The 22,775-nt window shown below is 35.4% G+C and overlaps 1 protein-coding gene across 1 annotated transcript in view; it reads right to left on the bottom strand.

Moving 5' to 3' along the window:
• The window catches only part of pcdh15a (protocadherin-related 15a), a 213,659-nt gene that overhangs the window by 91,330 nt on the left and 99,554 nt on the right, over positions 1-22,775 (bottom strand). The window contains exons 15-18 of the mRNA XM_073834580.1: positions 17,222-17,315; positions 13,828-13,956; positions 7,625-7,930; positions 1,932-2,156 (exon numbers count right to left, since the gene is read on the bottom strand). Coding sequence (XP_073690681.1) covers positions 1,932-2,156; positions 7,625-7,930; positions 13,828-13,956; positions 17,222-17,315 — 754 coding nt within the window. The remainder of the gene's footprint in view (positions 1-1,931; positions 2,157-7,624; positions 7,931-13,827; positions 13,957-17,221; positions 17,316-22,775) is intronic.

The following is a 22,775-nucleotide window of genomic DNA, read 5'->3' as shown; positions in this document are numbered from 1 at the left end:
GCTCTTCCAGACTTTATAATGGCAGTGAATGGGGTTTAAAATTTTAAGCCCAAAAAACTGCATCATAAAAAGTAATTTGTTATTATGGTGTAACAATAACATAATTTTTATATCTTGTTTTATATCTTATTTTTAAATGCTGAGATTCAAGATTTTATCCAAAAAAAAAAAAAAAAAAAAAAAATTGAAGCACTAAAATTACTAATAGAAAATACCTAACTAAAATGAACTACAAAACTAAAAGAAAATAAATTAACCCTAAATACTACTAATAATATTAAAAATATATCAAATGTATCAATTAAAATCTACAATAGTAAATAAATAATACTAAAATAGCATTGATTATGAAATACAAAATGTTGTTATAATGGACTAACAATAACATATTTTTTTTATCTTATTATTGATTTTTAAATGCTGAGATTTTAGAAAAAAATCCAATTACTAACAAGAAATAAATAACTAAAATAAGCAATAAAACTAAAATAAAAATAAATTAACCCTAAATACTACTAATTAAAAATGACAAAAGCAGATAACAAAATGACTAAAAGTTAAATGAACGGAGCTGAAAATATACAAATAAAAATATGTTTAAAATATTAAAGACTATAATAGTAAATAAATAATAAAATAACATTGATTATAAAATACAAAATGCCATAATTAACTGCATCTAATAAATTGATGCTAGTAATCATAAATATTTACACACTGAATGATTGTCCAAAAACACAAAGGAACTACATTTTAAATTTATTGAATAGTACCTTTTGAACTTAAACTAAAGAAGCACAGATTACTCTGATAAATGCAAGCGACCCTGCGGCGAGGTGGGTCGGCGCTCATTTGCATGTATTTGCTCTGGACTTCCCACAGTTTGGCAAGTACGGACTGGAGTGATCAAAGGAAGCAAAACTGATTTAATGAGCCATTGGCAGCGGCTCGAAGGACTTGTTTGGAACGACCTTGTTCGGGTCAGTCGCTCTCTCTGGCCAAAACAAGAAAAGGTGATTTGAGTGTGTTTTTCCAAGCATTAACTGATCCATGTTACTAAAGTTAATTTCCCCTGCAGTAGTAATTATAAACAATGCAGTACCCTTTCATAAGAAACTAATATGCACCCTTTAGGGGTAAATAAGGTACAAAGATATACCTTTTAAAAGGACAACAGCTATTGTACCTTTTTTTCCTGACAGTGTTTCCTGAGAGTATTCATTTTCACTAATGCTAATATGTTTCCCCCCTCACTGAAAACCACCATATTTCTATCAGATTTACATAATTAAAAATGGAACTTTTTACATGAAGTTCAAGTTTATTTCTCACTCGCACTCGCTCCAGCTGCTGTAAACTGGAGGAGGCTAATCCTTCTGTTCTGATCCCTCGGCTAATCTTCGGAGGCGATGGAGAGCGCTCGCGTTAAAATCCTCACATAATTGCAGTCACAAAGCTAATGAGTCATTCAGGCCTGGAATAGCTGTGCCAGGCTAGCATCAGAACCTAGCTTTGTCTGTCACTCCTGTCACCGTCAACCAGAAATATCACAACAGGGAAGCAGGCAAACGCAGGCGAGGATCCAGTAAACAACGCCCACAATCCTGCCAACATAGAGGTTTCTCTTTCAAGACTAATTGAATTCAGAGATCAAATCTTTTGTAGGCATTACTGGAACAGAGTCAACGGAGCTTCTGCAAGAAGCGTTAGCATGTAGACACTACGGACGGGCTTTGAAAGCTCTAATCCAATCACCGCCACTAGACCTGATGAAAATGTGCTTCCTTCCCCCAACTTCAAACCACTGATGACTGGAACCTGGTGAACTTTCAGAAAGAGAGTTTTTCGTGCTGCCATTGAGACTGGTGTGACAAAACGGTGGGGTTTTTTTTAAAGCTGATGAGCGCTTTGCTGGCTCTTAGCAGCCTTACCGTGATTCTAACGATGACTGTGGCGGTTCCGGGAGGAAGAACTCCTCCGTGATCTAACGCCTCCACTTCAAACGTGTAGGTGCTGTTTCCTGCTGCCAAGTCCTCAAAGTCTAGCGCCTGCAGGACTGATACGGCGCCGGTCAGACGGTTCACGGCGAAGAGCTGCCGAGCCGCTTCTGTTTTTATTCTGTAGGTCACGTTAGAGACGAGATCAGCATCCACCGCCTGAAAAACACAGAGGAACAAGAACAGAGAGAATAAAGGTTAAAAAAGAGAGAATTAATGACCCCACACTTTGCCAAGTACTGCAGGAATAAAGCAGCCCAAAAAGTTCCTTAAAGGCACAGTAAAACAATTGATTTTATCCACTGCAATTGATTGGACTGTCTCAGCTGTCCACTGGCTGGTCAGATGACCTCAGAGATCTTTAAACAGCCTCGTGGACAACATGAAATGCTGTTCATAGCCCATTTTACTTTCTGTAACCAGACCTACTTTTGACTGAAAGTGAAACCTAACTTCAAAAGCAGTAGGGTGGGACTTGGGAATTGTCTGGATTCTGAAATCCCCCCCCCCTTAAAAAAAAAAAACATAAAATTTTTTTTAAACCCCAAAAAACCTAAACAGTCTCATTTATCAAGCCATTTTAATTTTGATGTCATACTGCTCAGGCCCTGTATTTGTATATTTCCGCCATCAGCCAGTTCTACACCGTCCACCATTTAATCCACGCTCGAGCAGCTGTAAAGACAACAATGTCTTGTAAGAAATGCAGGTGTTTTGTAGTTGGATGGAAAAGTGAACATAAGAGTCTTCTTTTTTTCTGACATCAGAGCCACTGAGGATGCCGTGGATTCATTTTTGTTTGTTTGTTTTGATGGTAATGCACCACCAAATACACACGCACAAAAAAAAAAAAAAAACAGAAGAGAGGGGTGGAGTGAGCAGTAGCTTATTATCATTTAAAGACACATGCACCAAAACGAGTCATTTTTTACAAGGTAAATAGGTGTTGTTTTACACAACCATTGAGAAATTTTAACCAATGTATGTTCACTTCATGAAGACCTTAAAGAATCATACCAGCTTGAGAAAAAGGGCATTCGATGTTTCCAAACATGTACATGTTGCTTGAATATTATTGAAGCCCAATTTGGGCTGATTACAATGTAATCAGATTTTAGCCATGTTTTTAAGATACTGAAAAAAGCACAAATTTCAGGGCATGTCAAAACTTCTTCAGGGCCCCAAAACACCCTCAGACCCCAGTGGGTTAAGACTTAAATTCTAACTATGTTATGCAACATTACAGAGGAGTTCATTCAATGTTGATTCAATGAAACTGATTCAGTTTTGTCCTACTGGAAATGAGGCAGGTGGTTGGAGGAGACTGGCTGAAGCCGTAAGAGTGGTTTGCAAGTCATTGCAAAATAAATTTACTGGATTACACAAAGATAACCATTACTACTAGTGGTAGGAATTTAGATTCATCAAGGTGAATTTCTGAAGCCATTCACTAAAAAGATTTGTTCTCCTGCTGGTTTTATATGGTGGCCAAAATGATTAAAATACTATTATTTTACCAGCTGAAAAAGGTTTTAAGTTATAAATTATTTCTATTTTTACTGTAGTGTGTCATTAGTAAATATCAGTTCGCATTTCCAAACATTTATTTTGTCATTGATTGTAATAATCCAGTGAGATTTTTGAGTCTGACAACGTTTTTATATACAATGGTGGCAAAAATGATCAGATTGGTTTTAAAAATGGTTATCATCAGTTATTTCTATCTTTTGCTGTAGTGTGTCAGTAGCAAACATCAGTTTAAACATTCATTTTGCCACTGATCGTAATAATCCAGTCAGATTTTTGTTTGCACAAGGTGCCTGACAACAGCCAGTGCTCCACACAGAGATCTGATCAAATCATCATCCAGTCTGTCTGACATGATATGAAGAAACAGAACAAACTGAGACAGACTAAATCCAGAAGAACTGTGGCAACATCTCCAAGATGCTTTGAAAAACCTACCTGCAAGGCTACAGCACTGTTAAAAGTTTTAGGCACTTGTGTAAAAATGCTGTAAAATGAGGATGCTGTCAAAAATAATGTCATAAATTGATTTTCTTTATCAATTATTCTATTAACTAAATTAAATCAACTTTTGGCGTGACTATCCTTTGCGTTTAAAGCAGCATTTGCCTTAGGTGCACTTGCGCATCGTTTTTCAGGTAGCTTTGCAGGTACAGTAGGTCTCTTGAAGCATCTTGGAAAAGTTGCCACAGTTCTTCTGAATTTAGTCTGTCAGATCTCTGTGTGGAGCACTGGCTGTTGTCAGACTCCTTGTGCAAACAAAAATCTGACTGGATTATAACAATTAAAGGTAAAATGAATGTTTGGAAATGTAAACTGATATTTCCTACTGACACACTACAGCAAAAGATAGAAATAACTGACTTAAATCCATTTTTAGCTGGTGAAAATACTAGTGTTCTAATAATTTTGGCCACTACTGTATATAGTTATAGGCCAATTTTGATTTCCTTAATCACATAGGAGGCGAGCAGCAAACATTCTATCTGGGATACAAATGTTTGAATGTCACTGCATTAGATGACAAGATATCAATCCAAACAATACTGGACATTTTCTCGAAACTAACTTTTCAACATCATGGTGTGAAATGTTATATATGAAAAGTGTGCTTGAGCTATCCTAAAATGAATCCTACTTGGTTGGATATTTTGTTATACAGTACAATGCAATGACATTTATGCATTTCTAAGTATGCCTCAGGTGTCCAGATATATTCTGGGGCCACTGCACATGTTAAGCCCCCACAGAGTCATAGTTGCGTTCCACATGCGTGTGCATCTGAAGCTTATTAGGAGTGAAAGCTAACAGGCAGCACAGCACAGGCGCTCTGCGCAGCTCTGTCTCTCTAAGGGTGTGGGAACCTTTCAGGTGTCTTTCTTTGATGTGGGAGGCACAAGGAATTAAATTCTACACTGATCTCCAAGGTTTCAGAAGTATATAAATAAAGCTCGGGACCCCCAGAGAGAAGCAGCACAGGGAATCTGATTAGTTGATCAGTCCCGGACCAGATCCTGTCACCAGGACCCACGGCGCTCTGACACCAGCCAGTGCTGCGGGGACCAGAAGGTGTCAGACACAGCGAGATAAAAATAAAGCGGCAAGATCACTGTCTTCAAACAGTGTCATTCATTTGCCCTCATCCACCGCCCGCAAACACATAACCTTATTTTGCCTTCAATATGAATCTAAAATTCACTTTTTTTCAATTGTGCCTGCTGATAGTGTTGTGTATCTGAACACATATTGTTTCAGGCCAGATTGGACATGTATACCAACATGTGACATCTGGCCATATCTACACACGATGTTAAAACAATATGTGCTCAATATATACATTCACATACACATACACAAACACATACACATGCACATGCACACATACACATTACCACTCAAAACTGGTATGCTTGATGTAGTGCTCAGTTATTACTGGTACTCATTTATTAATATTATCATCAATTTAGAAAGCAGTTTATGCATTCATTCATTCATTCGAATTTTGTGAAGAAAAAAGTTCAGAAAAACGGCATTTAATTTCAATATTTTATAACATTACAAAAGTCTTTAATGTCACTTATTTAATTATTTCTTGCATATTTTTCTTTTGTGATGAAAAATATGCAAAAGAACAACATTTATTTGAAACATTTTATAACACTAGAAATGTCTTTAATGTCATATTTATTTATTTTCAAATTTTGTGATGCATAACTTCAAAAGAACAGCATTTATTTGTGTATTTTATAACATTATAATGTCTTTAAAATTACTTTTTTAATTGTATTATTTATTCATTTTTCAGATGTTGTGATGAAAAAATTATCCAAAATAACAATTTATTTCAAACACTTTATAACATTATAAATGTCTTTAATGTCTTAATTGAATTTTGTAATGAAAATGTTCAAAAGAACAGCATTTACTTGAAATATTTTATAACATTATAAACTTCTTTAATGTAACTTTTATTTATTTATTTCTCGGATTTTGTTTTGAAAAAGGTTCAAAAGAACAGCATTTATTTGAAATAATTTATAAACATTATAAATGTCTTTAATGTATTATTTATTCATTTATTTTTTAGATTTTGTGATGAAAAATTGAGTGTTGAATGTTGAAATATTTGAAAAGATTATAATTGTCTTTAATGTCACTTTTATTTGTTTTTCTTTGATTTTGTGTTAAAAAAGGTTCAAAATAACATAATTTACTTTCTACTATTTTATAAGGTTCTAAATGTCTTTAATTATATTTTTATTTATTTATTTATTTTTCCAAATTTTGTGATGAAAAAAACATTGAAAGAACAGCATTTATTTGAAATATTTTTTATAACATTATACATGTCTTTAATGTCGTCTATATTTACTTTCAGATTTTGTGCTAAAAAGCTTAATAGAATAGCATTTATTTGAAATATTTTATAACATTATAAATGTCTTTAATGTTATTTTCTTTCTTTCTTATTTACTTTTTAGCATTAATAATGATAATAAATGCTTCTTGAGCATCAAATCAGCATATTACATTATTATGTGACACTGAAGACTGGAGTAATGATGCTAAAAAATCAGCTTTGTTGTCACAGGAATAAATTATTCAAAAATATCCAAAATAAAAAAAGAGTTATTTAAAATTGTAATAACAATAATTTAACAATATTACTGTTTTTCTCCCCTATATTTTTCTGATCAAATAAATAGTGCCTGGATGAGCAAAAGATCCTAATTTTTCAAGCCTTTGACCAGTATATATATACAAAATCTAATAAATATAAATAGGCATCATATGACCACCTGTTTTTATATATTTGTTAAAAAAATGCTTAATGCAATTTGTATTCTGTATTCTCTTAATTTGTATTCTGCTAATTAATTTTAGAAATGTATTTACTCTTAACCTTTTGATGCTTCAAACCAAATCTACATCAATGGTGCACAGCAACATCTTCAGACCATCGATATTTACCTAAATAAAGTCATACAGATCTGGAATGACATGAGGATGAGAAAATGAAAACAGTATTTTCATGTTTGGCTAAATTTTGCAGCCTGCAAGTGATATCCAAGAGTGAGTTTGGCACGTTAAACGGTTTAGTGAGTTCATCTCTCAGACTTTATGCTCATATTTGTTTCTAGTTTATGTAAAATTCATTGGTGATTGTGTTGTTACGTTGGCGTTCTGCTAAAAGTCCCAAGAGCGTGATCGTTTAGAGGCACATTTACCACAAGACAGCACCTCCTGCTTTTCACACTGGGTCTGTCAAGCTTGTCAATATTTATCTAGTTAAATATGCAGCCCGTCAGGAATAAACAGGGAAATGCAGAGACGTTCCCCCCCCCCCCACCATCTCAGGGGAAACTAAACACACATAATCAGCCAGTTACTGTCAGGCCAGCAGACACAACACAGATAGACAGACACATAAATAAACACCCACCCACAGACAATCTGCTTTTCCTTCCTTTCTCAAAGTCAGGTTAGATGTCCGGGTCAAACGGAGGCAGAAATTTCACACTTCACCTTTAACTTTCTCAACAGCTTATGCCACTCAGCGACGTCAAATCATGAAGATTCAGATATGAGAGAACGCTTACACTGAGTCTCAGGATGACGGTTCTTGCCGGGGTGTTTTCTGGAATGCTGACGTTGTAGACAGGCTGGGAAAACACAGGGCTGTTGTCGTTGATGTCTGTCACCTCCACCAGTAGTGTAATGGTGGTCCTGCGGGGGTCCACCGCTCCATCTGACGCCTCCACGATCAGATCGTACCGGCTTCGAGTCTCTCGGTCCAGCGGAACCGCAGTGAAGATGCTGCCCGTGGCGTTTATGGTGAACAGAGACATAAAGGAGAGCAAACGGTATCGGACCTGACCGTTGAGCCCGGCATCAGGATCGGTGGCCTGAAAATAGAGACATGCACTTATGATTATACATTTTATTATGTATTCAACAGTTTTAGTTCTTTGAAAAATCTTGATTTATATCATGCTTTGGTTTGCAGCCATCAAGTTAGTCTGCTACTGAATCACTCTCACTGATTTTAAACTGAAACACTTTCTCTGTAATGTGTAATGTTGTAAAATAAATAAGTAAATAAGCTAAGTCAATATGTTGTTCCTTTGAACTTTCTATTTATCAAAGAATCTTCAAAAAAATATCAGTTTTCACAAAAATATTTTCAATATATGTTCAAACAGAAAAATAGAATAAAAAGAATTAAAAAAAAAAAAAAAATATATATTAAAAAAAAAAATATATATATATATATATATATATATATATTTTTTTTTTTTTAATTTAAAATTCTTTTTATTCTATTTTTCTGTTTGAACATATATTGAAAATATGTTTGTGAAAACTGTGATATTTTTTTGAAGATTACATATATATATATATATATCGATAGCTATGTATAATTATTCTGTTATAAAATTACTCAAATCAATGTTACAATTTTGGTTACAACTTTACCAAGCACCCACAGAACATCCTTGAATAAAAAAAAAATAAATAAACAAGAATAATAAAAAAAAAAAAAAAAAATTTTTTTTTTTACTAAATTAAATGAAATCAGATGAAAAAAAAATACAAATAAAATACAAATAAAATAAAAAAATAATAAAACAAAATAATGAAATAAAATGAACATGAAATAAAAACAAATAAAATGAAACAATTAAACAAAATGAAAAATATAAATAAAAAATATATAATTAAATTAAACTAAATCAAATGAAAGCAAATGAAAAAATAAATAAAATAAATAATGCAAATAAAATAAAATAAAATTAAACTAAATCAAATGAAATCAAACGAAAAAATAAAATACTATGAAATAATGAAATAAATAAAGTAATATATGAAAAAATAATGAAAAAAAATTAATAATGAAAATAAAATAAACTAAACTAAACTAAATCCAAATGAAAATAAAATATAATACAATGAAATAATTAAACAAAATTAAAAAATAACACAAAATAAAATTAAATAATGAAAACAATAAAAAATAAATTCAATGAAATAATGAAAATGAAAATAAATCAAAATGAAAATAAAATGAAACAAAATTGCACACATTTTTTAAATGTTTTAAAAGAAAATAATGAAAATCAGTTTAAAAAATAAAAAAAATACAATGAAATAAAATGGAAAATCACACAAAATAATACAATACAATGAAAATAAAATAAAATAAAATAACAAATTAAAAATAATGTACAATTAAAAATGTATATTCATTAATTACTATTAATACTACTGGGCTACTACTGATAATAATAATAAATAATGCAGAATGAAGAACAAAATAAAAAAGAAGAAAATAATCGCAGACGGTCCTTTAGGGCAAAGAAATAAAGGCTTGCTGAACTAATCTTAATTCCTGCATGGTTACAGAGGCTCATTTGTATGTGAGCGGGGAAGCAGCGCTCGGCTGTAATGGCTTCAGAGGTGCCTGCTATAATTCCTTCCTGTAGTAATTACAGATGCAGATGGGGAGAATAACTGGGGGGGTTATTAGAGAAGCATGCCGGGTTAGCGACATGAACGACACAGACTCTGGGAGAAGAGAGGGGGAGAGATGAGAAGAGGGACAGGAAGATGAGGGGGATGAAGGGCCAAAATCCAAATGCGGGTGAATGGAAATAAGTGAAATGAAAAGGGCATGTCTGAGTCTTGAGAAATTACAGCCGCATCTGAGCGCAGAGGAATGAAAGTGCTGCCCGTGGCCCTCTCACCAGCAGCACTCATCAAACAGCACACTTACATGGCATCTGCTCGCCTCAATAATTAACTAATGGAATGAATATGTAAACAGAGTGATAAATAAACAAACAACACTTTACACAATACATCATTAAAAACCCGCTTCCTAACGTCACTGCTGACTGCTATTCCATCAAATATTTCACCATTTAAGTTTTAATTCAACTTTTTGCCTTCGCTAGTTCATTTTGAATGACATGCTTATTTTTAAAAGTATATTTAGTTCATTTACAGTCACACACTAATGTTCATTAAAGATGCATGTATAATAAATCTGAAAGATTAGCAAAATGCTTTTTAAAATATGATAGCAAATTATAGCACATTAAATACTTATACAGTATTAGAGATTTTTAATGTTTCTTAAAGAAGTCTCTTATGCCCAAAAAGTTGCATTTATTTGATCAAAAATACTTGCAATTTAAACTAACAGTTTTCTATTTCAATATACTTTAAAATATAATTAATAAAATATAATATTTAATATTAATATTTAATGTTATTAATATTAATATTAATTATTAATGTATTAATATATATTAATATAATATTTATTTGTAGCCTGTGATACTTTTTTCAGGATTCTTTGATGAATAAAAAAGTTAAAAAGAACAGCATTTATTCAAAATAGAAATATTTTCTAACAACACCATTCTATATCAGATTTGATCAATTTAACACATCCTTGCTGAATAAAAGTATTAATTTCTTTCAAACACAAAATAGAATGAAATAATGAAAACAATGAAAATGTAATGAAATTAAATAAGATTAAATAATGAAATTAAAATAAATAAAATGAAAAAAAAAAAAATGAAATTACACAAATAGAGATTTTGATTACGCCTTTACCAAGCACACCATTGGATAAAAAAAAAAAACTAAATTAAATTAAATTAAATTAAATCAAATAAAATGAAATATATATATATATATATATATATATATATATATATATATATATATATATATATATATATATATATATATATATACACACACACACATACATAATAAAACAAAACAAAATGAAATTAAATAAGGTAATGCAACAGATCAAAAAAAAAATATATATATATATATATATATATTAATTAATTAATTACTATTATTAATACTACCAGGCTACAACTGATAATAATAATAAATAAAAAAAATAATGAAAAAACCCCAACAATAATGAAAAAAATCATCAGGAAACAGTTGTGCTACTCAATATTTTTTCAGGATTTTTTTGATGAATAAAAAGTTAAAAAGATATAAGTATAAATATGTATAAAAGATAAAATATTTTCAAAGAATATAAGTTTTCACTATTACTTTTTATCAATTTAATATATCCTTGCTGAATTGAATTATTAATTTCTCTGAAATAAAGAAATAAAGAAAAAATGACTTACCCCAAACTTTGAATGTGTATTGCTGTTAGAAAATATTTATATTTTTTTAATGCTGTGCTTTTTAACATTTTATTTATCAAAGAATCCTGAAAAAAGTATCACAAACAAACAAACAAAACAAAAAAAGCAGCACAACTGTTTCTAACATTAATAATGAATCAGCATATTAGAATGCTTTCTGAAGGATCATGTGACACTGAAGACTGCAGTAATGCAATAATTCAGCTTTGAATTCTGTATTTGTAATCAAATAAATGCAGCTTTAATAAGCAGAAAAGACCTTAAAAAAAAAAAATTAAACATCTTAATGATCCTAAACTTTTGAATGGCAGTGTATTTCAAAGGAGTTGTTTCAATGGAAATGAATTGCAAACCAAAAATAGGATGATTTTGCTGCTTATTATTTTTGTTGAAAACATGATTTTTTTTAGAATTCTTTGATCAACCGAGAGTTCACAGAACAGTATTTATATGAAAAGGTTTTTATAGGTAATAATTTAAATGCCTTTTTATGTCACTTCTGATACATTTAATGCACCTTTGCTAATAAAATGCCAATTTGAGCTGTAGTGAATGAAAGAATGATTTAAGTTAAAATAAATTAAATTCAATAAAAAAATGTAATGTTTAATTTATTAATTTAATATGTAAAACTTTAATCCTCCCATTTAAAATATATACTGTTATTCTAAAATAAAATGACTCAAATCGGGATACACAATTTTGGTTTCATATTTACCAAGCATCCATAATAAAATAAAAAAATTAAAAGAAAAAATTACAAATTAAAATAAATGAAAAAAAATAAAAAGAACTAATAAAATAAAATAAATACAATAAAATAAAATGTAATTTATTTAATATAAAATTAAATAATTAAATTAAATAATTGTTTTAATAAAATAAATGTTTAATTTATTCATTTAATATAACATTTGTATCCTCCAATTTGATAACTATATACTTTTATTCTGATATAAAATGACTCAAATTGGGATACACAATATTGGTTTCACCTTTACTAAGCACCCATAAAAATAAAAAAATGAAATAAAACTAAACTAAATAAAATTAAATAATATAATATAATATAATAAATACAAAAAAATAGAATTAAATAAAAAATGTAAAATTAAATAACAAAATGAAATAATATAAAACAAATCAATAAATAAATAAAATATACAATAAAATAACAATAAATTATTCAGTTAAATAAAATATTAAATAATATAAAATAAAATGAAATAATGAAATAAAAGAAAATAATAATATATTAAAAAAATAATAACTTAATTACTATTATTAATACTACTACTACTACAAAATAAAATAAACTAAATTAACTAAAGAGTTAAACTGTCAGAACAAATTAATCTTGATAATGTCAAATAATTTTGATAAAAAGGTATGTAACAAAACATGGTCAGGTCAAAGTGTCAATTTAAATTTTTGGTCCCAAATTTTTTATCAATTTTACTGGTAGTCCAATGTAGTATAAAGAATTTTTGGGTATAATATGTCACAGTTTACTTTATTTTGCTAGCCTCACTTACATAAATGAACTGTATTGTCCTGCAATAAAAAAAGATAAAATTAAATAAAATTAAATTTATTCAGTTCAATTTAATTTAATCAGTTTAATTTAATTCCAAAACCCTTGATTTGTTAGCAGACAAATTTAGTCCCCAATGTGAATAGGTCTATCAAAATGGATTGTTTTGCAGAATCCCTGTTTGAAGCTCTCAGCGTGAATAGTATCTTAAGCCTTTTGGACATGTTAGCCTGTGGCAAAGAACAGGGCTGTAAGTGTCTGTAGAGCAGGGAACACGCTGATGTGCATTTGTGATGTGTGAAGTTAGTGTCCGTATGCATACGCTTGTTTGCTGTCACAGTGCAATAAGAATCCAGGTGGTTTTGATCTCCACAGGGATGTGCCTGTGAATTTGAGAGCAAGGACTCAAAGTTTGGTGAGCACCTGCTTGTTGTGAACATGGCAGACTACACAGAACATGAGAGGATGATGAAATGAAAAGAAAGATGATGGAAAGTGAGAGAACAGCTCATAGGGAGGGATCCAACTGGAGCAACATCTAAAAAAACTAATTTTTAGTTGTTGAGTACTTACTTTCTGAGAACAATATCATGTCATATGAGGACAACACGCACTAAATGATTTCAATCGCGGTTTTCTTGATGCACGAACGCACCGTTGCGTCACCTCATGGCTGTCAATCACATCCACACCGAACTCCATGATCAAGACATCACAGTGCAACAAATGAGCGGTAAAGAGACGCACGATGACAACACGGCATTGTGAATGAAAGCCTGACGCATCTCTCATTGATTATCTTTCTAACCAACCAAAGCATGATTAATCAAACACGCTAATTAAAAACCTAACTGCTTGGCAGGGCGGAACAGAAGCAGTCATCAGGGACAGACTGTAAGGTGACTAATGACTGTAATTTACCATGACTTAATTAGGGAACAATAGAAAGTGATGTCTGAAGATCTGTGCGGCGTGACAGTTGAAGGGGCCGCAGGTGTGAACCACACGGGACCCTCAGAAGCTGACAAACTCACCAAAACTAAAGATACTTGATTTAGTTTGGCATGGAACTTACCCTGACTTGACCCACAAACACATTGGCCTCTTCTTCCCTGACAGTCAGGTTTCTGGGTAGAGTGAGGTCAAAGGTGGGGTCATTGTCATTGACATCTGTGATGACAATGCTGACGGTGGCTGTGGAAATCTGCAAAAATGAACAGATTAATTAAATATCAGGAAGAATTACTTAAATATACAAGAATGCCAAGTTCCCAGATCAATATTGTTGTTGGTCCTGAAACAAACTTATTTTAGTATTTTATAAATCTGTAATTATTTGATAAGAATATTGTTGAATGGCAACAAAGAATGTTCATGATTATGTAGAGTCTTATGTTTTCTGCGATGTAGAAAACACATCCGGAACAGCTAAATCCATTCATGAAATGGAATTTACTGTATAACCGGAATTGCCAACGGAATTTGTCAATTGTTTAATGAATAAATCAAAAGTAGATCAGTACATTTAAATTTAAAATGAGCTATGGACTAGTATTTGTGAATATTAAGCTGCAAAAAGACTATTAAAATATGTATCCTGCATGTTCTGTGTGTCTTCATCATAAAATGAATTTAAAAACTACTGTCATATCATAGACAAACAGAAACGTTAAAATAAAAGTTTGGATTAACTTGAAGAAATTGTGACAGAAATGTAATGTAATGATAGTACTACTTGAAAAATTAGAGTATTTCTGAATAAATAAATAAATTATGTTTTTGGTTATTAAAAATGGAATTAAAATGGAATTAATTAAAATGGAATCCAGACAATTTGTTAAAAACATAGAATTTAGTAAAAAAATAAAACAGAATTTGAGAAAAAAAATTACTTTTAACAACTTGCTGTTAAACTGTATTTTATGTAAAAAAGTAGTTTCATGATTTCAAATAATCAGACTTTTATATTAATATTTTTTAATTTAATCATTAAAACAGAAAAAAAAACAGAATTTGAAAACATTTTAAACAAAAAATTAAAGATTTCATTGAGCAAAAAAAACCAACAACAACATACAACTAGTAAAAACTAAAGCTAAACTAATATATTTGTATGCTTCAAATCATAAATATTACAAATTATATAAATTTAATTCATAAAAATGGACAGCTTTACAATCGACTGACCCAACCCCAGCTAATCAAACCCAGCTAACTAAAACCCAGCTAACTAAAAACTAAAACTAAATTAAATTAGAAAGACAAATTGGTAATAAAATAGAAATATAAAATAGCTAATTGATTTTAGTTAATTAAAAAATATATATCAATTATCTGTTAATGGTTGTTTTAATGTCTAATGTAATGATAGTCATACTACTACTACTCAAATAAAATTTTTATAATTAATAATTTAAGTAATATTTACTAAATGTTTTTAATTATTACAATTTTATGAAACCAGTCTATTAATGGAAAACGCAGAATTTGGTAAAAATAAAACATTTAACAGGGCCTTAAAAATATCAATTTTCAAAACTTTTAACCTATTGCTTTTAAATTGTGTAAGTAGTTTTATTTAATTTGCCTAGAGTCTAGAAAAAGAAATCCAGATAAATTAAAATGGGGGGGGGGGGGGGGGGACGAAATTTGGAAAAAAAAATGCATAAAAAATTTAATAATTATGGCAGTGGTAAAATAAAATCATTAATGAAAACTTTTTTGCTAACTAAATTCTCCAAATTTGAAATAAAAGAAATGTATTAACAAAAAATAATAATAAGTTTATTAAAAATAATAAAATAAAATATTATTTATTTATTTTTGTTTAGCAAATGGCATATTATAAAACTTGACAGCTTTACAACCCAGCTAAATAAAAAAAACTATATTACAAAGACAAATAGGTAATAAAATAGAGAGAAGCCAATTCATTTTAGTTAATAAAAAAAAACTTACTTGGTTTAATATTTAAGGCACTAAAAAGCAATAACACTAGTCTGTACCGAGAAATAAAATGTCATTAAATATTTTAATGATCCTAGTTTCAGCATTCACTTCTGCAGCCCTAAAAAAACCCAATAATAATTAATAATAAATAAGATAAAAACTAAGCACTAAACCAAATTGAAAATAAAATAAAACAGAATAAAATGGAAATAAATACCAAATAAAAAAATAATGTTCAGATTAAGGTTTTTGCAGATTTACAAAGGACTTGTTAGTTTGTTTGTGCCTATAAACCTACAAAAAGCACAGTCCTGACAGTTCTACTGAACCCTGGAATTCAGTGTGCACTCGCTGTCAAACCCTGAACCTTTCACAGCATTCACTCTGACATTCACCCTGCTGCTGTCTGTCAGTCTTTTTTGTTGCCTTTTTAAAATATTGAAAATGACTTCTCTGGGGGAAAAAAATAGTGTCACCATTTAGTTTCTGACTCTATTCCAGAAACACATTTGCAGAGATGTAATTAAATCATAAGCAATTGAGTTCCTGGGGCTTAAAAGTTTAATAGCACACAGTGATGAATATAAATTCAACCGATCAGTCAAGATCAGCATGTAGAGTTTAAATCCCAGTGGGATGTGCATGAAAAATTTATTCACCAAAAAAAAAAAAAAAGAAGGAAGGAAGGGTAAAAAAATCTGGAAAGGGAATTATATATTCATAGATGAAGTTGTTGTTTGGCAAAAACGTGTTCAGGTGCTCTACAAATTCTCCTTAAATTTCTATCAAAATGCATCAAGCCCATCAAAAACACACACATAGACACTGACTCAAAGACAAGTGCGAGACGAATGCGCTGAAGCCCACTGAAGCCTGTTTGATCTCAAGAACGTGAGTTGCACTGAATATTTCATTAGATATCATTATAATGCTTTAAGAGGTGGAGGTCAGGTAAATCGCATTGATTAATTAACCGCATGAAACGTAAATGATTTAATGGACTTGTTTGACCAGATGAAAGTCATTTTGCTCAGTCATGTTGCGCAAAGATGAAGGCACGTCCTTCTGCCTCGAAATGCTTTTTACGTGCTTGTCTTTCTTGAAAACTCCCTCTTCATCAGCTCTACAGCCTGCGTTTGATAAATGAGCTTCATGCACTCATTTAGCACTCCAGCGTTCCTCTGTTTGCTGAAATTTTCTCATTAGAGGAGCTATAAGCTGATAATGCAAGTAAATGTTTTTTTGAAAAGGTGAAATTGTTTAAACAGAACATGCATTGAGTCTCATTACAGAACATCCTTGAGGAGTTTTTGACAGTAATGACTACGCAAAAAAAAATTAACAAATGAATACCAAGCTTTGTCAGTGGTTGCTTTTGTATAGATGTGAGGTTAAAGCAACTGGGTGTGTGGCATAAAACCTATTATATGAAAAGAGGATGTGAAGAGATCAGACGTTTGAATCAGTGCAGCTGTCAGTCAGTGTTATAGGCTGATATTGTGGGATGGGTGTAATCTCACCCCTCCTGGGTGGCCGTCGGATGCGGTGACGATGAGGCGATACTGGTCAATGGTCTCTCTGTCCAGAGGTTTGGCCAGCAGCAGAAGACCTATACTGAACAGACACAAAACACGTTCATTAAATTTTCTATTTAATTGCTCGGTTTAATATCAAAATATTTTCTCATATTTTTTATTTATTTTCTGCTATTTAAAAAAAGAGTATACAGAGACAAATAAATTACATTTATTTTTCAGATGCACACCCTCAGAAACCAACAACTGCCTTGATCAATATAAGCAAAGGCCATCATTGTGCATAATATTACAGTATTGTTTTTTCTTCATTATGCCTTGATTAATGTCTGTTTTTTATGATTACGTATATATATGTATATATTTTTTTTATCTTGATTGTAATCATTACTTAGCACCCTTTTGTAATACAAATTGTATTGTTATTTGTTATTGTTTTTTAATTATTTCTGAATAACTATTTGTAGAGTGCTGTATGGCAATAAATGTCATTTCATGCCATTTTCCCAAAAATTACAGCCAGAAAAAAATCCTAGTCTATATTTGAAAATGAGCCTTTTACCCAAACTTGAAATTTATGTAATTTACTCTTTATGTTGTTTAAAACCTCTCTGATAGATTTTATTTAGGATGTTCATGTGGCTCTTGTAGATATGTATGTGTACTACTATCATTTAAAAGTTTGGGATCAAAAAGATTTTTAATGTTTTTAAATCTCTTACGCTCGAGGAACAGTATTGATATATAAAAAAAATACAATACCTTTTTTTCTCAGCAAGGATGTGTTAAATTCATAAAAAGTGATGGTTAACACTTATATTGTTAGAAAATATTTCTATTTTGATAATATGCTGTTGTTATTTTTTTTACCTTTTTATTCATCAAAGAACCCTAAAAAAGTATCACAGTTTCCAAAAAATTATCAAGCAGCAAAAACTGTTTCCAACATTGATAATAAATCAGCATATTGTTAATAAATCAGAATGGTTTCTGAAGGATCATGTGACACTGAAGACTGGAGTAATGGATGATGAAAATTCAGCTTTGCATCACATGAATAAATTATATTTTACAGTATATTAAAACAGAAAACCAACAACTGCCTTGATCAATATAAGCAAAGACCATCATTGTACATAATATTAAAGTATTGTTTTTTCTTCATTATGCCTTGATTAATGTCTGTTTTTTATGATTGCGTATATATTTTTTATCTTGATTGTATTCATTACTTAGCACCCTTTTGTAATAAAGATTGTATTGTTATTTGTTATTGTTTTTTGTAATTATTTCTGAATAATTATTTGTATAGTGCTGTATGCCAATAAATGCCATTTCAAGCCATTTTGTCTGAATTGACAAAACAGAAATCACACACATAAAAAGCTTAGTCTATATTGAGGACAGTGATGAATCTCATCAACTAAATGAGCATTTTTTCTAAAGAATCATGTGACACTGAAGACTGGAGTAATTGATGATGAAAATTCAGCTTTGCATCACATGAATAAATTATATTTTACAGTATATTAAAACAGAAAACGTCTCGGGTTACGTATGTAACCTTAGTTCCCTGAGGGAACGAGACGCCGCGTCAGGAACGCTATGGGGAACGCCATTGGCGGGCCGCACTCTGAACTATGTCTAACAACCAATGAATGACGGGGGTGACGTCACAGGCGCGGTGACGTCACCAACCAGGAAGTATAAAGCACGTGCGTTTGAAGCCGGCGGCAGCTCTTTTAGGAATGAAGCGAGCGCCGCAGGGTGCGGGAATTATGGTCCGAGACGCGGCGTCTCGTTCCCTCAGGGAACTAAGGTTACATACGTAACCCGAGACGTTCCCTTCCGGGAACTCGAGCCGTGTCAGGAACGCTATGGGGAACGAGACTACCAACGCCCCCATAATTTCCGAGCCCTGCGAGTGTCTGCTCAACCAGGGTGGAAAAAGAGAGAGCCCTTGTCTAGCATTACGCGGACAAGAAGGCCCTGTAGTCCTCGGCCCTCGGGCACACGAGGAATGGTAGTCTTCCTCTGTCTGGTCGCCAGCCAGGACGAGAGGTACTCCACGGCCCTCAGGCACACGCAGAGTCTTAGTCCTTTGTCTGGGAGTTAGCCAGAACAAGAGGGACCGAATGACCACTGTCTAGCACTCGGCGGACAGATGGTGTGGGAAGTCCTCGGTCCGCAGACCCACGAGGACGGTGAGCTCGACCTCAAGGCTCCTCGGCCCTCGGGCACACGAGGAGAGGGTGATCCTTTGTCTGGGGGTTCAGCCAGAACAAGAGGGATCCAAGGCTCGGCCTGGAGCTCCGCCAGGACGCGAGGGAATAAGCCATTGTCTAGCATTACGCGGACAAGAGGGCACTGCAATCCCCGGCCCTTGGGCTCACGGGGAAGACAGTAGGTGCCTCTGCCTGGTAGCCAGCCAGTGCATGAGGCACTCCTCGGCCTTCTGTGAAGGCAGACGAGGAGTCTTAGTCCTTGGTCTGGGGAAAGCCAGAAACCAGAGGGACCGGAGTACACTCGGTCTGATAGCATCCTGCGTCAGAACACGAGGAGAATTAAGCCATTGTCTAGCATTCCGCGGACAAGAGGGCTGTACAGTTCTCGGCCCTCGGGCACACGAGAACCGTGACCTCTGCCTGGTTCGCCAGCCAGTGCGAGAGGCACCCCTCGGCCCTCGGGCTCACGAGGGGTCTTAGTCCTTTGTCTGGGGGTACTGCCAGGACAAGAGGGACTGAAAGGGCTTTTGTCTAGCTTGCACGGACAAAAGGGGTAAAGTTTTGCAGATCTCTTATGAGTGGCGAAACGACTTCTCTTCTTTCCGCAGAAAGAATGCGCCTTGAGAAGTCTCCTCCTGGCTAGGGAGGTGGCTGACCCTCTAGGCCTAGCGCACTAGGCCGAGAGTACAGCCGAGCCTGGAGCGGCTCTGAGGTCGAGCTCGTAATACCTAACGAATGTTAGGGGCGTGGACCAACCCGCAGCATTGCAGATGTCTTGTATTGGGACACCTGCCGTCAGAGCCCTCGAGGCCGACGGACCTCGAGTAGAGTGAGCCTTGAGTCCCATCGGGGATGGGAGACCAGAGGACTCGTATGCTGTAGATATGGCATCGATGATCCATCTACTGATAGTGGGCTTAGAGGCCGGGCCCCCTCTCTTAGGGGGGCCGTAACAGACAAACAATTGCTCTGTTCTACGCCACGTGGCAGCTCTGTGGACGTATGCATCTAAGGCTCTGACTGGGCACATGCAATTTAACTTCCTGTGGTTCGGCTCCGCGAACGGAGGAGGATAAAACGCCTGCAGTGTTACTGGCTGCGGTGCTAGGGAGGGGACCTTCGGGACGTACCCGACCCTGGGATATAGAAAGGCCTTGGCCATCCCTGGGGCAAACTCTAAATGAGATGGGGCCACTGAAAGGGCCTGCAGGTCGCCTACTCTCTTGAGGGAGGTGAGTGCTAACAGGAGCGCCGTCTTAATTGTGAGGGCGCGGTCCGTAGACTCCTCTATGGGCTCGAATGGAGGCTTGCAGAGAGCTTCTAGCACCACAGCGAGGTCCCACGTGGGGACCCTGGGTGTCACTCGAGGCCTCAGCCTAGTAGCTACTAGTAGCAGCCGCACTTGAAACCGACGGACCCGTTCCCGAACTCCCGGGAGCAGAGCGATCGGGGGAAAGGCGTACAGACGCAGCCTCGGCCACGTCTGTGCCATGGCCTCCAGCCCCAGTGGAGCTGGAGGAACTAGAGAGTACCAGAGGGGACAGTGCGATATCTCCTGAGTCGCAAACAGGTCCACCTGTGCCTGGCCAAACACTCTCCAGATCTGCCTCACCACCTCTGGGTGAAGCATCCATCCCCCGGGCCTCGGCCCCTGCCTTGACAGGACGTCTGCTCCCACATTCAGATGTCCAGGGATGTGGACTGCTCTCAGGGAGAGGAATTTCTCTTGAGACCAAAGGAGTATCCGGTACGCCAGCTTGTATAAGGGGCGTGAGCGGAGTCCTCCTTGGTGGTTTATGTAGTGAACCACCGCAGTGCTGTCTGTACGGACCAGCACATGTCTGTCTCTTAGGTCTGGGAGAAACCTCTTTAGGGCCAGGAATACTGCCAGCATCTCTAAGCGGTTTATGTGCCACGAGAGATGGTGGGCGTTCCATAGGCCTTGGGCTGAGCGGCCACGCATGACCGCTCCCCAACCGGTAAGGAAAGCGTCGGCCGCTAGCGTGATGCGGCGACCAGGCGCTCCCAGTACCGGTCCCTGAGAGAGGAACCAGGGTTTCCTCCACATGGCCAAGGCACGTAGGCAACGCCGCGTGACCTTGATCTTGCGGAGTGGGTTTCCCCTCGGGGAGAACCCCCTGGTCCTGAGCCACCACTGTAGTGGTCTCATGTGCAGCAGTCCAAAAGGTATCACGTTGGAAGCGGCTGCTATAAGACCTAACAGTACTTGAAACTGTTTGACAGTGAGTGACTGGCCTAGCTTTACTGCATTCACTGCGGTCAGTATGGAATCGACTCATGCAGGAGACATGCGTGCCTGCGTGGAGATCGAATCCCACCCTACGCCTAAGTAAGTGGTCCTCTGTAGTGGAGAAAGCACATTCTTCTTGGCGTTGAGTCTCAACCCTAACTCTTTCATGTGAGCGAGAACAGCACCTCGATGCTGAACCGCTAACTGTTAGTTGAGTATGCGGATGCCCTGGAGTCACAGTGGAGCCAGCGCAGCATCCACACACTTCGTGAAAGTGCGGGGTGAGGGAGCTAGGCCGAAAGGAAGCACTCTGTCTTGGTAAGCCTTGCCCCTGAAAGCGAACCTGAGATACTTCCTGTGCTGAAGAACCAGAAAGTTCACTAAGGGTACCAGCCTCTCGGGACTGGTGTCTGGATTTACTTGAGGAACTAACTCGGAGTCCTGTAACAGCGAACTGGCAGGAAGCGCCGGAATTAGCTCCTCGGAAAACCCCCGCGGGGGTTGCGAACTCTCCAGGGCCGCTACGTTTCCGGGCGGACCAGCTAGAGGATGCTCGCGGGAGATAGCCGCGCCCTGTAACACTGGCAGGGTTAGCTGACTCATCTCCTGAGGGCCACGAAGGGGTCTGAAACCCGCACCTGGAGGTACGGTGCAAACCCCCTCGAGAGGGGCTGCCCTCAACGGCCCTGAACCACAACCGTCAGGGCCGCTTAGCCGAGGACTTCCTTGACTGGAGGACGACCCTCAGGTCAGGCCTCTTCGTCTTGGAAGCCCCCGACTTAGAGCGCTGCTTTCCGGGTCCCCTAGGCTGGGCCGGGGGAGCACGGGCGGCAACGCTCTGCTTTTGTGCCTCTCTATGGGAGCTCGTACACGGCTGAGGCTGCTTCTTAGATGGTGCAGCAGCCTCAGAGGAGAACACGCGGCGAGGAAGGAAAGTTCTGAACGCCGCCGCCTGCTTGCGGGCCTCCTGGTGCCTGGCCACAACGGTATCAACCGAAGCACCAAAGAGGCCAGATGGTTGCAGGGGGGCGTCTAGAAGCGTGACCCTGTCCTTGTCTTTTAC

Source organism: Garra rufa, chromosome 2 (genome assembly GCF_049309525.1).
Source record: "Garra rufa chromosome 2, GarRuf1.0, whole genome shotgun sequence".
NCBI lineage: Eukaryota > Metazoa > Chordata > Actinopteri > Cypriniformes > Cyprinidae > Garra > Garra rufa.
The sequence above is the reverse complement of the archived record's forward strand: the minus strand, read 5'-3'. Positions and strand labels throughout refer to the sequence as shown.